Raw genomic sequence first — 13563 nt, 5'->3', positions numbered from 1 at the left:
GTACTTTCCCCACTATGCGCCACTGTCTAGCATAAATAAGAAGTCATGTGTATTTTGGTTGACTGTCTCAAGCCTGGTTAAAATGAAATAAAGATAGATACGTAACAATATAATATAGTCATTGCTACTATTTTTTATTACCTACCATATGCCAGGCAAATATTATCTTTCTTTTAATAACCTTACAAAGTTATTTTTCAGAAGAGAAAACTAAGGCTCAAAGAGTTTAAGTGACTTGCCAAAGGTCACAAACCTAGCAAGTGTTGGAATTAAGATCCAAGTCTAACTCCAAAGTCCACATGCTTTACCCAGCACATCAAGCTGCCTCTCCACTTCTCTTACACGTGAGTATATTTTAGAATGACTGCTCCCTTTTCCCTTTTTTAAGGGGCTACACTCAAACCATGTGGGCTTCTGTGGGCAGCCTGGTCCTAACAACTTTCATGCATATGCTACAGAATTCATTTCAAAACAGAATATGGTGAAATGTCAGTCTCCCTCCCACTCCTGACCACAGTCCTGTAGCCCCAGTCCCCTTCATCAGAGGCCACCACTGCTTTTTGGGTTTTCTTTTTGAGTACCCATTCGGAGATAATATATTCATATACAAGCCTCCTCTTTCCCTCCTATAAACAGCATATTATTACACCATATTCCACCATGCTTTTTTTTTTTTAAGGATTTATTTATTTTCGAGAGAGAAGAGGGGGAAAAAGGAGAGGGAGGGAAAGAATCTCAAGCAGGCTCCCCTCTGAGCACAGAGCCTGATGCGGGGCTCGATCTCATGACCCTGAGATCATGACCTGAGCTGAAACCAAGAGTTGGACACCTGACTGACTGAGCCACCCAGGCGCCCCTCACTGTGCTTTTTTATCTATTAATTTATCACATAGATTATTCCCATCAGAAGCTTTTTTAAAATCTGCACAGAATTATACTAATTGGATATACCATAACTTATTTAACCTGCTCCCTACTGATGGCTAGTTAGATTGTTTCCATGGCAGTAACAATTTAAAGACTTTCCTACCATATGAAAGTAATTCTTACATCCTCTGGTTAATGATGTGCACAATCTTAAAGTAATTTCCTATTCCTTCCTTCTTCAATCCCCTGTACTGCCAAGTCCTATTCATTCATTTCTGTCTCTCTTGACTTGACACAGCTCTTTCTTCTCATTTCCTCCAGCTACACTTCAGTTCTTCACAAGCATCTCCCCAGACTTGCTCTAGTCATATCCCTGTCTCCAAGCATCCCCCTACTTTACAAAATCAGCACACAGCCTTAGGAATCACCTTCCAAAAATCAGTGCCTCGATGATGCTGCTTTATCACCACTGCTAAAACACTTCTAAGCAACCTCATTATTTACCAAATTCCACACTCTAGACCAAGAGAGATGGGAGAAGCATACTAACAGTGAGTGAGCTCCACGAATGCACCAAACACTCTACAGACATCATTTCACTGAATCCTCCCCCAAATCTTGCAATGGAAGATGATACTAGCCCCATTTTACACCCAAAGAAACAGAGGGGGAGAGAGATTAGCGATTTGTTTAAAGTTATCCAGCTTGTATGTGGTTGAGTTAGGATACTCTAATTGTAAAGCACCTGCTCTTAATTGGCAAGGTGACACCGTTTCCTGAAAGGGATATCGTCTTCCAGTTCATGGTGTGAGGATCAGCCGTAAGGACTTAGGTGAAATCACTCAGCCAGGGCTTCACATGGCTGCCTTGTTCCTGCCATGCAGGCTTCAGCCCAAATGTGGCCTCCTCAGAGTGGATTTTCCCAACTATGCTAGCCTCAGAGGAACAACCTTTCTTTCTTTTTTTTTTTTAAATGTTTTATTTATTTATTCATGAAAGTCAGAGAGAGAGAGAGAGAGGCAGAGGCAGAGGGAGAAGCAGGCTCCCCACCCAGTAGGGAGCCCGATGCGGGACTCGATCCCAGAAGCCCGGGATCATGACCCGAGCCAAAGGCAGACGCTCAACCATCTGAGCCACCCAGGCGCCCCGAACAACCTTTCATATAATCTCACATTGTCTAACTCTTCATCCAATTTTAGTTTCTTTGGCCTAATACATAAATGCTCAACAAATATCTGTTTATATTTGCTTGTCAGTTTATAGTGGGAAAACTTTTTCTAACTTTTGGCTTCTATGAATAAAAGAAAGGAAAAAAACAATTCAACATAAAGCAAGTCTTAGCTCATTCAAATTACCAATAATGAAGGAGGATTTTTACTAAAAGTAAATAAAATTTTTAAACAAAAATTTTAAATACTTAAATTCTTGTGTGATTTTAAATTTAATTGTAATAAATTTTAATAATTTTTTTAAAGATTTTATTTTTAAGTAATCTCTACACCCAACATGGAGCTTGAACTCACAACCCCAGGATCAAGAGTTGCATGCTCCTCCAACTGAGCCAGCCAGGCACCCCATAAATTATATTGTAGCTGTTACTTATTTACACTTTCAGGCATGATGCTCAAGTCAAGTCCATACAGTATCATATCTTATACAATCTTCATAATAAAATCATGAGGCAGGGGTGCCTAGGTGGCTCAGTCAGTTAAAGTGTCTGCCTTTGGCTCAGGTCATGATCCCAGGGTCCTGGGATTGAGCTGTGTCAGGCTCCCTACTCAGCAGGGAGTCTGCTTCTCCCTCTGCCCCTCCCTCTGCTCATGCTCGCTCTCTCTCAAAGAAATAAAATCTTTTAAAAAAATTTTTAAAAATAAAATCATGAGGCAGATACTAACATCAGGGGGGGGGGGGGGGGGTAGATGGGGGGGCAGCAATCAAGGCTCAGAGACATTCAATTACTTGTAGTAATTGGAGTAAGTGGAGGAGCCAGAACCTGAGCTCAGGTTTGTGTGACCCAAAGCCCATGTTCTGAACCATTACACTAGACCGCCTTCCCTAATTGAATTGGGTGGAGGATATAAGCAATCAGATGCGAGACAATTTTGCTTTTAGTGAAGTACTTTGGGACATCCTTAGATCAGTAATCTCTTCTAAAAAGAATTACCCCAGGGGTGCCTGGGTGGCTTGGTCAGTTAAGTGTCTGCCTTCGGCTCAGGTCATGGTCCCAGGGTCTTGGGATGGAGCCCTGTATCGGGCTCCCTGCTCCGTGGGGGGCCTGCTTCTCCCTCTCCCACTCCCCCTGCGTCTGTTCCCTCTCTCACTGTCTCTCTGTCAAATAAATAAAATCTTTAAAAATAAATAAATAAATAAAAAGAATCACCCCAGAAAAGCCTAGCATTACCTGCAGCAAATGATTACAGACTCTAAAGAATGAAGGTTATTTATTGTGTTTACTCTAGTCTTTGCTTCTGAAACAGCACATCATGTCCCACCTGGGCAGCCTCATAAGTGATGGTCTTGGTCTCAGTGTGAACAATAGGGACATCTTTGGTTGGGATTTCACTTTTCACAGCATTGGCAGTATCTGAGATGGTGACGGTCTGAGTCTTCACCAGGGGAGGCTGTGAAGCAGTAAAGAAACAGAGTTACCAGAGTCTTCAGAAGCCTGTGGAGAACTAATCTTCTGACATTGATCTGATCAAAGTGATAGCTCTAATCAAGCAAAGGGCTAGCTCAGCCTCTGCCCAAGACTTGGACACTATTCCAAGTAGCCTTGACAAGGTGTCAAATCATGAGGGATATTTAAAAACAGCATTACTGTAATCATTTTCATATACTTAATGGAAAGCTTTAAGATCAGACGGTTATGATCAGTGATACAAAACACTTTAGATTGACCTTCAGAATTTGAATATAAAACTGTTTGCCAAACAGCAGTCCCTTTTGTTTGTCCTTGTGACTGTGCCATTATAATTAAGAAAATCAGTCGCATTTCCTCCACTAACTACAAATGGGACATGAAATAGCAATGACATTGGAATACTTTATCTTGGAATTCATTAACTTCTTTCAAATCAATGTCAGACATTCACTTTGGATTTATTGAGAAGGAACAGTATTTGGAAAACTGGAAAGAAAATCATCACTTCTACCACCACCTGGTGATTAATCTCAGAATTTAAGAAGAATGAACATTAGTGGAATACTAAAGGCTTCTTGTCCATCAGCTCACCTTGCCAAAGACTATAAATCACTCTAAAACTACCATTTGATTGTGATGAAGTTAAGTGGCCATCCACCTTAGCACAGGAGATTAGTGCCTATGAGCATGGAAGCCCTTGTGAGTGGGTCAGTGGGAGTGGTGGGCTGTACCATGTGGCTGCAGTACAGAAATAATTATTTGGGGTCTGAAATCTCAAAAAAAAAAAAAATCAGTTGTCTCTTTTAACGAAAAATATTTGAATTTTTTGAGCATGGCCCCAGAACACTAATGGCTCTTCATCACAGAAGTCTCAGAAATTCACCTCTTTATATAGGCCATACTTAAGCAAGGAAAAGAGGAACCCACTCACATCAGCTTCATAAAGATAAGCAGCTGGAATTTACCCCCAAGAGTTTTAAGTCCTCGGGGGAGAAAGCATTTCTAGCCATGGAGTTAATTCCTCTGAAAAAATTTATTTGTAGTAATCAAGGGCTTCGATTTTATTCTGTGATTCTCAAAAAAGCAGAGAGGCGACTGCCCTCACCACCACCACCACCTCCTCCACAGAGCAGATTCTGGCCCTCTCCCAAAGTGAGTCATTAGACCTGCATCACTGAATCGGTTACTACCTGGAAACTTCGAATGAGGGTGGGGAACTGGTTACCCACACGAGAGTCATGAAATGATCCATTTTGCTTTCCAAGTGGCTCTCCTGGTGTAACATATTCTTCACTACTCTCTGCCTTTTTTTCACCAAGTTGCAGCTGAGAGGAAGCTGGTGATACTGAGAACTTTAAGGCACTGGCCTGTTCCTCCACTCCTATACATTCCCCACTTGAGCCTCTTGGCATTTTCTTAACATCAAGATAGCCAGCTGCCCCCTGCTCCTTCTCTTCTGTCTCCTTGCTGCTTATGGAGAGGGAGCCAAACTCAAAGCTTTGTGGAGACTCCGACGGGGTGGTCATTTGGCTCTTACTAGGAATTACTGAGTGCTTGGGACCATCCCATTCAGAGTCAGGATTGGTAGATGGCCCCTTTGTCACGGCAGCCACCTCCTCTGTTCGAATGCCATTTATATTCTACAAATGAAGCAAGAAGATTAGGAATAAGTAGGGAATATCGTGAACTCTGAGAATCAACAATAATTTTTAAGAGGTCTCAAAAATATTAGTATTAATATAAACCAAGAATTTGGCTCCTGAGGTAGCCAAAAGGAACAACTGCTCTGCACTGATAAATATATCAGTGGCTTAAGCAGTTCCAACCTCGTTTTGGTCTTATCTCTATAACCCTGTTAACTTGAGAAATAATTTTGATGTGCCTCACACAGTACCAAGCACTTTGTGTTACTGTGTTACTATGATCTTGCCTGTATAACTCCTACTCTTCATACTTAAAGCAGTTACTTTGCCATTCCTAAATACCTAACTCATTACTATGCACAGGGAACAATGCAATTTATGAGCCTATCGAAACATATTCTCCAGAAGCCTGATCAGTTTGAAAAATGTTTCATATCTCCAAACCATAAATATCATCATAACAGCCCCTAATGGAGAAGCTAAAATCTCCAGGCATTAAAACATCGAATACATCCAGAACAAACTTAATCCAACCATTGTCATGAAATTAAATACCAAAAATAGTGAAGTATTTCTTTGTAAACATAATAAAGAAGCTGAGATATATTTTTAAAAGATTATTTATTATTATTATTTTTTTAAATTTATTTGAGATAGAGCACACAAGCAGGGGGGAGGGGCAGAGGGGAAGAGAGAAGCAGATTCCCCACTGAGCAGGGAGCCCGATGTGGGACTCGATCCCAGGACTCTGAGATCATGAACTGAGCCAAAGGCAGACGCTTAACCGACTGAGCCACCCAGGCACCCCGAGATATATTTCTTCACAGATGAATGACCTATCTTCATGCCTAAGAAGTAAGTTCTGGAAACAGTCCCGTCCTGGGCCAAGTGCCTCACACCACAGGAAAAACAGACCTAAAATAAGCACTTCCAAAAGAATGTGGATGATGAGATAACATCACCATGGATGGACATAATCCCAAGGTTTAAAGAAAGGTGCTAAAGGTAGAAGAGAAGGAATTCACATGAGTAAAAAAAAGAATATGAGCCATGTGAAAAACCAACAGGCTGACTGAAGCCAAATGTCAGGAAAAGTAAACACGTGCATGTGCTCACCAGAAAGCCACGTAGGCCTGAAATTTTGGTAAGATCAACTTTCTGTATTACATACCACCTAGTAACTTACTAACAGAAAATGACTCTTTTAAAAAGGTATTCCTGGAGTCAATGACATGTGCTTGGATCAGCTTACATGTTAGTCCTCAAATGACATGACATGCATTATATTTTTTTAACCTTAACTTGTAAACCAACCTACATTGTGATGAATATAAACCAGTGCCCTATTAGGGCAAGGCAAGATGCACCACATTCAAGAATATCAGGCCAACTTTACTTCTAAGCCATCTTGAAACCGTCAACTCAAGCGCATCTCAAAGTGGTACAAGTTGAATTCAGATTAGGCAGGTCTTTCATGGACTGATTATGAAGATTACATAGGGCATGAAAAATGAGACTAAGAGAGGACAACAGAAACTGTCTCTGTTTGCAGACGAATCAGAGATACATAAAATATTATTGCTAGGAGTATGTGAAATTTCCTCATATTTAAAATGAGAATAATACCTGGTTTGACTCATGGGGTTCTGAAGATCAAAAAAATATATATATATGTGAAAGCACTTTGTAAATTCTTAAGTATCATATACAGTCACTTAATTCAACCAACATTCTGAGTACCTATAATATGCTAGGGCCTTATTAAATGGAATAAATTAGTTGTTATTATTTACGCACTGTTATTACTCTCTAGGGCACTTTTCTCACCATTTCTTTTGAGTCAGACAAGCTGCTAGAGCTGTCCAAAAATAGATCAGCTGGTAATAAACAAATAGATTTTCTTAAATTGCTATTATGCTAGCTTTAGCACTGTGAATAGCATATCCAAGCCCACTCACATGGAGAAAAACTTCACGGCTTTTCCAAACAATTTTGTTACAATTGAGAAGGCTGATTTAGAACCAGGAAAATACCTAAGAAAATCAAGTTAGAGCCAATTTTATACCAGTCTGCTCAAGTAATACTTCTGTCATGAAGAAGCCATTTGTGAGTTGAACACTGCTTAGGCAAGCAACATCTGGCCCAAAGTTGCCTACTGTTGAGTAAAACTAGATCGAGCAATGATTTTTTTTTTTTCAAAGCACGTAGAGAGGAGACCACCAATAAAAGCTGCAGCCACAGTAACATCAATTCGACAAATATTTACTGACCACTTAATACATGTCAGTCACTGGAAATAAAAGGAAAATTAGTAACAGTTGGGTAAGATTACCACTTAGAGCATTCTCACATATGGTCAAATCAACCTCCCCAGTTGGCGCTGTTGTCCAGATGTGGACACAGCCAACTACTTACTGGACATCTTCCCAGCCATATGGAATGCAATATGCCCCCAAACTAAGCTCATCTCTGCTGCTGCCTGGACCTGCCACCCCAACTTCCTCCATCATTTCTGTTATATTGGTAAATGGCACCATCATCCATCCAGTCTTCCATGCCAGAATCCTGAAATCATCTTCAATGCCTTCCTTATACTCATCCACCAACACCTGTAAATTACTGCAAGGCATTTCCATTCTATTTTAATATTGCCCTTATCTATCTGTTTCTATTCCCACGTTTACTACCTTCATTCAGGCCCTTGTAATGCTTCACTTAGCTTACTACTAATGCCCTAGTTTTTCTTCTTTGCTTTTTTCCTTCCTTCTTTCTCATCTCAAACCTTCCTTGAACACATCCTCTACTCTGCTGCTAGTGTTTATTTCTCTATTTTTAAGATTTTATTTATCTTGAGAGAGAGAGAGAGAGAGAGAGAGAGAGCACAAGCTGGGGGAGGGGCAGAGGGAGAAGCAGACTCCCCGCTGAGGGGGTAGCCCTGCTCGGGGCTCATTCCCAATCCTGGGACTCCGGGATCATGACCTGAGCCATCCAGGTGCCCCTAAAGTATTTATTTCTAAAATGAAACATTGAGAACTCCATTTTGCAGCTTAAAACCCTTTGGTGGTTCTTCACTGCCTCTCGTTAAAGTTAAGACCCTTTAGTAAGACATAGAAAATACTTTAAAATATGACTCTTACCTCTCTTTCCAGCTTCACCCTGTCATACCTCCACAGATAACCTCCTTTCCATTAATTCAAAACTATTTGCAGTTCCTGGAACAGCACATGCTTTCTTTTACCTCCCTGCCTTTGTAAATATTGTCAATATTGTTCCTTCTGCCTGGAAGTCCATGCTCAGCTCAAGTGTCAGTTCTGGAAGTTTTCCCCTGACTACCTAAAGTATGTAGATACTATTCCTCTTTGTTCCTATTGCACCTTGTCATTACTGGTTTAGTAATCCATCTTTCCCCTTAGACTGTGAGTTCCTTGGCGGGGGGGTGGGGTGGGGGGGAAGGGTAGTGGAGATAAGGATTTCCTGTTACTTAGCTCTGTATCTCTCTTGTTCAGTTTTTGGCACGTAATGTTCAGTAAAAACTTGTTGAAAGTATATTCAATAAATCCAGGTGACTTGAGAACTTCTACTTGTCCTTGTGCTATTTAAAAACTGAAAAGGCATGTTTAGAAAGAACATAAAAAGTGGCAGCGCCTGGGTGGCTCAGTTGGTTAAGCACCCAACTCTTGATTTTGGCTTAGGTCATGATCTCAGTGTTGTGAGATCGAGGCCCTTGTCAGCTGGGCATGGTGCCTGCTTAAAATTCTCTCCCTCTCCCCTGCACCCCCTCACACACACACTGAAGAAAAAAAAAAGGAAAGGAAAGAACATAGAGTGGCCCACTTGACCAGACCCACTCTCTCATCCAGGATTTTATCTCCTACATCAGTAAAATAAGACAAAAACTGACATTATTCATGTTCACAACACGCCAGATAGTACACTAGTCACTTTAATATGTTTCCTCACTTAATTTTTCATAACCTCACTATGCAGTAGTCATGATCTCTACTTTAGAGATATAGAGAGGTTAAGCAACTCAGAGCTAGCGAAGAGATGGAGCTAGGGTTTAAACTCAAGTTGGTTTCTGGTTCTAAAGCCCATTTCATCCATGGCAACAAAATATTTCAAGTAAGACCAGAGGACATGTCCTATTATGTTCAAAAGAATGTGCACCAAACCTGACAATACTTTCGAGAAGTACCAAGATCGTCCAAAGTCCTCTTTTTTTTTTTTTTTTTTTTAAGATTTTATTTATTTATTTGACAGAGAGAGAGCGAGAGCAGGAACACAAGCAGGGGGAGGAGGAGAGGGAGAAGCAGGCTTCCCGCCAAGCAGGGAGCCCGATGCGGGGCTCGATCCCAGGACCCTGGGATCATGACCTGAGCCGAAGGCAGATGCTTAACGACTGAGCCACCCAGGCGCCCCTCGTCCAAAGTCCTCTTGGCAGAGTCTGATTTCAGTGCCCAACACTATACTTTTAAAAATAAGGAGAAGGCTGAAAAGCCAGAAGAAAAGATGGAGACAAAAAGAAGATATTAAAATCTCCATGACACGACTCCCAAACTTGGGCAAGTAACGTAAGTGAGGAATGTTAACTGGCAGTGTTGCGCCTTTAGCTATTGACATCAGCAAGGGCCACTGGATTATATAAGACTCTGGGGCGCCTGGGTGGCTCAGTCGGTTAAGCGACTGCCTTCGGCTCAGGTCGTGATCCTGGAGTCCCGGGATGGAGTTCCACATCGGGCTCCCTGCTCGGCAGGGAGTCTGCTTCTCCCTCTGACCCTCCCGACCCTCCCCCCCTCATGCTCTCTCTCTCTCTCAGTCTCTCTCTCTCAAATAAATAGACTCTGCACGAGAGCATATACCAAACCGGCCTGGAAAACTTTAAAGGAATCTTGTCAGGGTATGAACAAATATAGGACTGCGTCTGAAGCTCCCACAGTAACTGACAAAATTGAGACGTAATGTGATTCAAAGGTGTTAATCCAGACGTTGCTTATCTGGACTGATGGGGGATCTAGAAGAAGAAAGATGCTACAGTAGTAAGACCAGCTGCCTCTACAAAGTACAGCCAGGCTATCGGGTTGATTTCCAGAATAGGAGAAGCAAGAATGTTAGATAAATATTTAATCGAGAATACTACTGGAAAGTTTCCAATTTTATTTAAAAAGTGAATGGTACCTGCTAAGTATGATAATTAAGTATTTTCTTCGGGGGGAAAAAAAAAACAAATGTTTTCCTTTCTAAAGATTTTCTCTTGAAAAGTTATTTATTTAGAAGGATTATGTCTCAGGATCACCAAACCCTCTGTAGGTATGTGCCCTTGTGAGTTATAAATTACCTCTCCCTTGACTTAAAGATCCCAGACATCATTAAGAGCAGTGCCACTCCATTAAATGCAATCCGGAGACTTTTTCTCTTCAGGTTGTTTTTGAAGCAAGGCACTTATACCTTAGACCAATGAAAGAACCACAGTTATGCTTACAAGACTATCTTATCCTATAAACATCACAATGAAAATAAATCCTGAAAACTTTCCTAAAATTTTGCCACATAAGAAAAAAACCGTATGTTTTTTTCTGGAGGGGCCATGTAGTAATTTTTCCCACACACATTTGATCACCTGTTTCCTGCTTTAGTGAAGACTGCTTTTTATCTCTGGGTGGCAACGGAAAAGCAATTCCTTTCTGTATTAGAAGGAAGAAAAGAACCTGCTATTGTCTCATTTTATTTTTCTAAATATTAAAATCCTGGGTACACAATAAGGTCGAAGTGAAGAACAGCAGTATCACTGCCAACTTGCCATGTGATTTCAGGGAACTACTTTCATCTCAGGACCATAATTAAATGTGGGAATGAGGGAAGAAGGCAAAAATGCTAACTTCAAAGACTAAACCCTCCCCTTGGTAATGTGCTATGTGCTTTATTTCTTACCCATTTAAAAATTATATTTTCCTGTGTATAACTACACACATGAAAAAGACTTCAGGGCATATTAAAATATCAGTACTAGAGCCGCCTGGGTGGCTCCGTCGTTAAGCGTCTGCCTTCGGCTCAGGTCATGATCCCAGGGTCCTGGGATCGAGCCCTGCATCGGGCTCCCTGCTCCGCGGGAAGCCTGCTTCTCCCTCTCCCACTTCCCCTGCTTGTATTCCCTCTCTCGCTGTGTCTCTCTCTGTCAAATAAATAAATAAATAAAATCTTAAAAATAAAATAAAATATCAGTAGTAGTAGCAGCAGAATTGCAAATAATTTTTTTTTTAAAGTAAACTCTATGCCCAACGTGGGACTTGAACTCATGACCCCGAGATCAAGAGTCATATGCTCTACCAACTGAGCCAGCCAGGCACCCCAAGAATTGCAAATAATTTCTTTGTATTTTTCTGTATTTCCTAACCTTTCTAAATGAATATGCATTACTTTTGTTATAAAAAAATGTTACTTAATTATTTTCTTATGCAAGCTTTTGTATCTGGTTTCATAATGAAGTAATCTGCAAAACCTGAAGAGTCTGGTAAACAATTTATGAAGTGCTGATAAATCCTTAATGTCCTCCAACCATTTAAAAACAGTTAAAAATAGGGGCACCTGGGTAGCTCAGTCGGTTAAGCATCTGCCTTCGGCTCAGGTCATGATCCGAGGGTCCTGGGCCCTAAGCCCCTCGTGGAGCTCCCTGCTTCTCCCTCTCCTCCCCGCTCATGCTCTCTCTCACTATCTCTCAGTCTCTCAAACAAATAAGTAAAATCTTTAAAAAAACAGTTAAAATAGTTTCCTAAAAGGAAAAGTAGTTAATAGAAAGAATGGTAAGTAATGTAAGCAACTGGTAACTAATACAAACATTCTCTTTTATAAGGATAATATAAAACCTTAGTAATTTAGCAAGTGGATTTTGAAAGTCAAAGTCAATGATTGTGGACTTAATGTATCTGGGTGGAAAAGAAATAGCTCAACTTAAAGGTGTAGCTTCATTATATTTTAATGTTTTCTGATTTAAAGATGGCAAGGCTATTCTCAAGAATGTGAACGAAAATATGGTTGTATCTGTGACTTAATTCCTTAGTAGATTTTCTTATTAGGTAACATGCCTCTGAAACCAGTAAAGACATGCAAAGAAAATTATCATTCTCTTGCCAGTCATGACAGCAACTGGAATATAAAATATTAAAGATCAAAGAATCCTAAAACTTGACCTGAACAGTAACTGTAGATTAAGTGATATATACTACAAATCAACACTATCACACTTCAATCAGAATGATTTATATTTTTCTTTTATTTATTTATTTATTTATTGCCTGAGTGCCCTGCACCTCAGGCTTAAATCTTATTTTATTGCAATCAAGTATAAAACATAAGAATGACTGAATAAATTCAATAAACGGTTGTTTGTCATCTCGGAAGAGAAATGTCTTTTAGGTAATTTGGGGATAGATGAAAGAAAGAAGTGATCCAATCCTAGGGTGCTTAGATTTAATTGACGATACTGACAATGATATGTACAGATGGCAGTTAAGTATATTTACACAAGATAAATATATCTTATGGTGGCGGCAATGGTGGAAACTTGGGGAAAAGGCAACTTTTATCAAAGCTGGTCTCGAGTTTAATTACAGTGTCTTGTTAATTTTTTAGTGCGTTCTCAGGTATGATACTGTTACACTAAGCACCAAAATAAGCCAGTCAGTAATGTTACTGAGTCCATACAAGCAGAATTAGACAGCTGACAGAACAATTTTGAAAGAAGAAAATAATCATGTCAGTTATAAAGCTAACTTCTAATGAGAGCCCGGGAATCAATATATGTTGAATTTTGAGTTTGAAAAAAAAATGCCTTTCCCTAATATTTTATTCAATGTTTCCAAAGATCTATCTCTAGAATACCTATGAAAAATTTATCTTCATATATGTCCATGTTCAAATGGATAGTATAGACATATACGAATAAATATGGGTGTTCTTACTTGCTAAAAACCAGACAAATTTTAAGAGAGGGCCATTAACATGCTAAGGTGACATTTTACTTTATCGAATGGACGAAACTGAGAAGTAGGAAACACAAATAATAACTGCCAAAAAATGTTCATAGTCCAGCCAGACCAAAATACAAATTCTGTCACTAAATTGCATGAATATCCTGGTCTAACACACTTTACTAACACCATCTTAAACCATCTCAAACATTCTACTCCAAGTCAGCAAGGGTTTGACCCTGACATAAATATACTTGGGGACTCAGGCACAGAATACCAAAAATACTTTTTTTGATGAAGCTCGAATAATTCTTAGAGATACAAAACGTCATTTGGTTTCACAATGAGGTGTTTTTGGTTTGTTTGCTTCTGGATATCAATCGAGTTTTCTTTTGACGTTGTGTGTGAGGTTTGATTTAATTGATGGGAATTTAAGCTATTGACCTAA

At 40.0% G+C, this 13563-nt stretch overlaps 1 protein-coding gene across 11 annotated transcripts in view; it reads right to left on the bottom strand.

The window, feature by feature from the left end:
* EPB41 (erythrocyte membrane protein band 4.1) overlaps positions 1 to 13563 on the bottom strand; it is a 199330-nt gene that overhangs the window by 8883 nt on the left and 176884 nt on the right. For 7 of the 11 annotated variants that reach the window (XM_044914445.1, XM_021684167.1, XM_044914446.1 and 4 more), the window contains 2 exons: positions 4699 to 5148; positions 3360 to 3488 (listed from right to left, as the gene is read on the bottom strand). In XM_044914445.1, the coding sequence (XP_044770380.1) occupies positions 3360 to 3488; positions 4699 to 5148 (579 nt within the window). The remainder of the gene's footprint in view (positions 1 to 3359; positions 3489 to 4698; positions 5149 to 13563) is intronic. The other 4 variants (XM_021684165.1, XM_021684169.1, XM_021684168.1 and 1 more) reach the window with 1 other exon arrangement.

Source organism: Neomonachus schauinslandi, chromosome 4, assembly GCF_002201575.2.
Source record: "Neomonachus schauinslandi chromosome 4, ASM220157v2, whole genome shotgun sequence".
NCBI classification, from domain to species: Eukaryota; Metazoa; Chordata; class Mammalia; order Carnivora; family Phocidae; genus Neomonachus; species Neomonachus schauinslandi.
The sequence above is the reverse complement of the archived record's forward strand: the minus strand, read 5'-3'. Positions and strand labels throughout refer to the sequence as shown.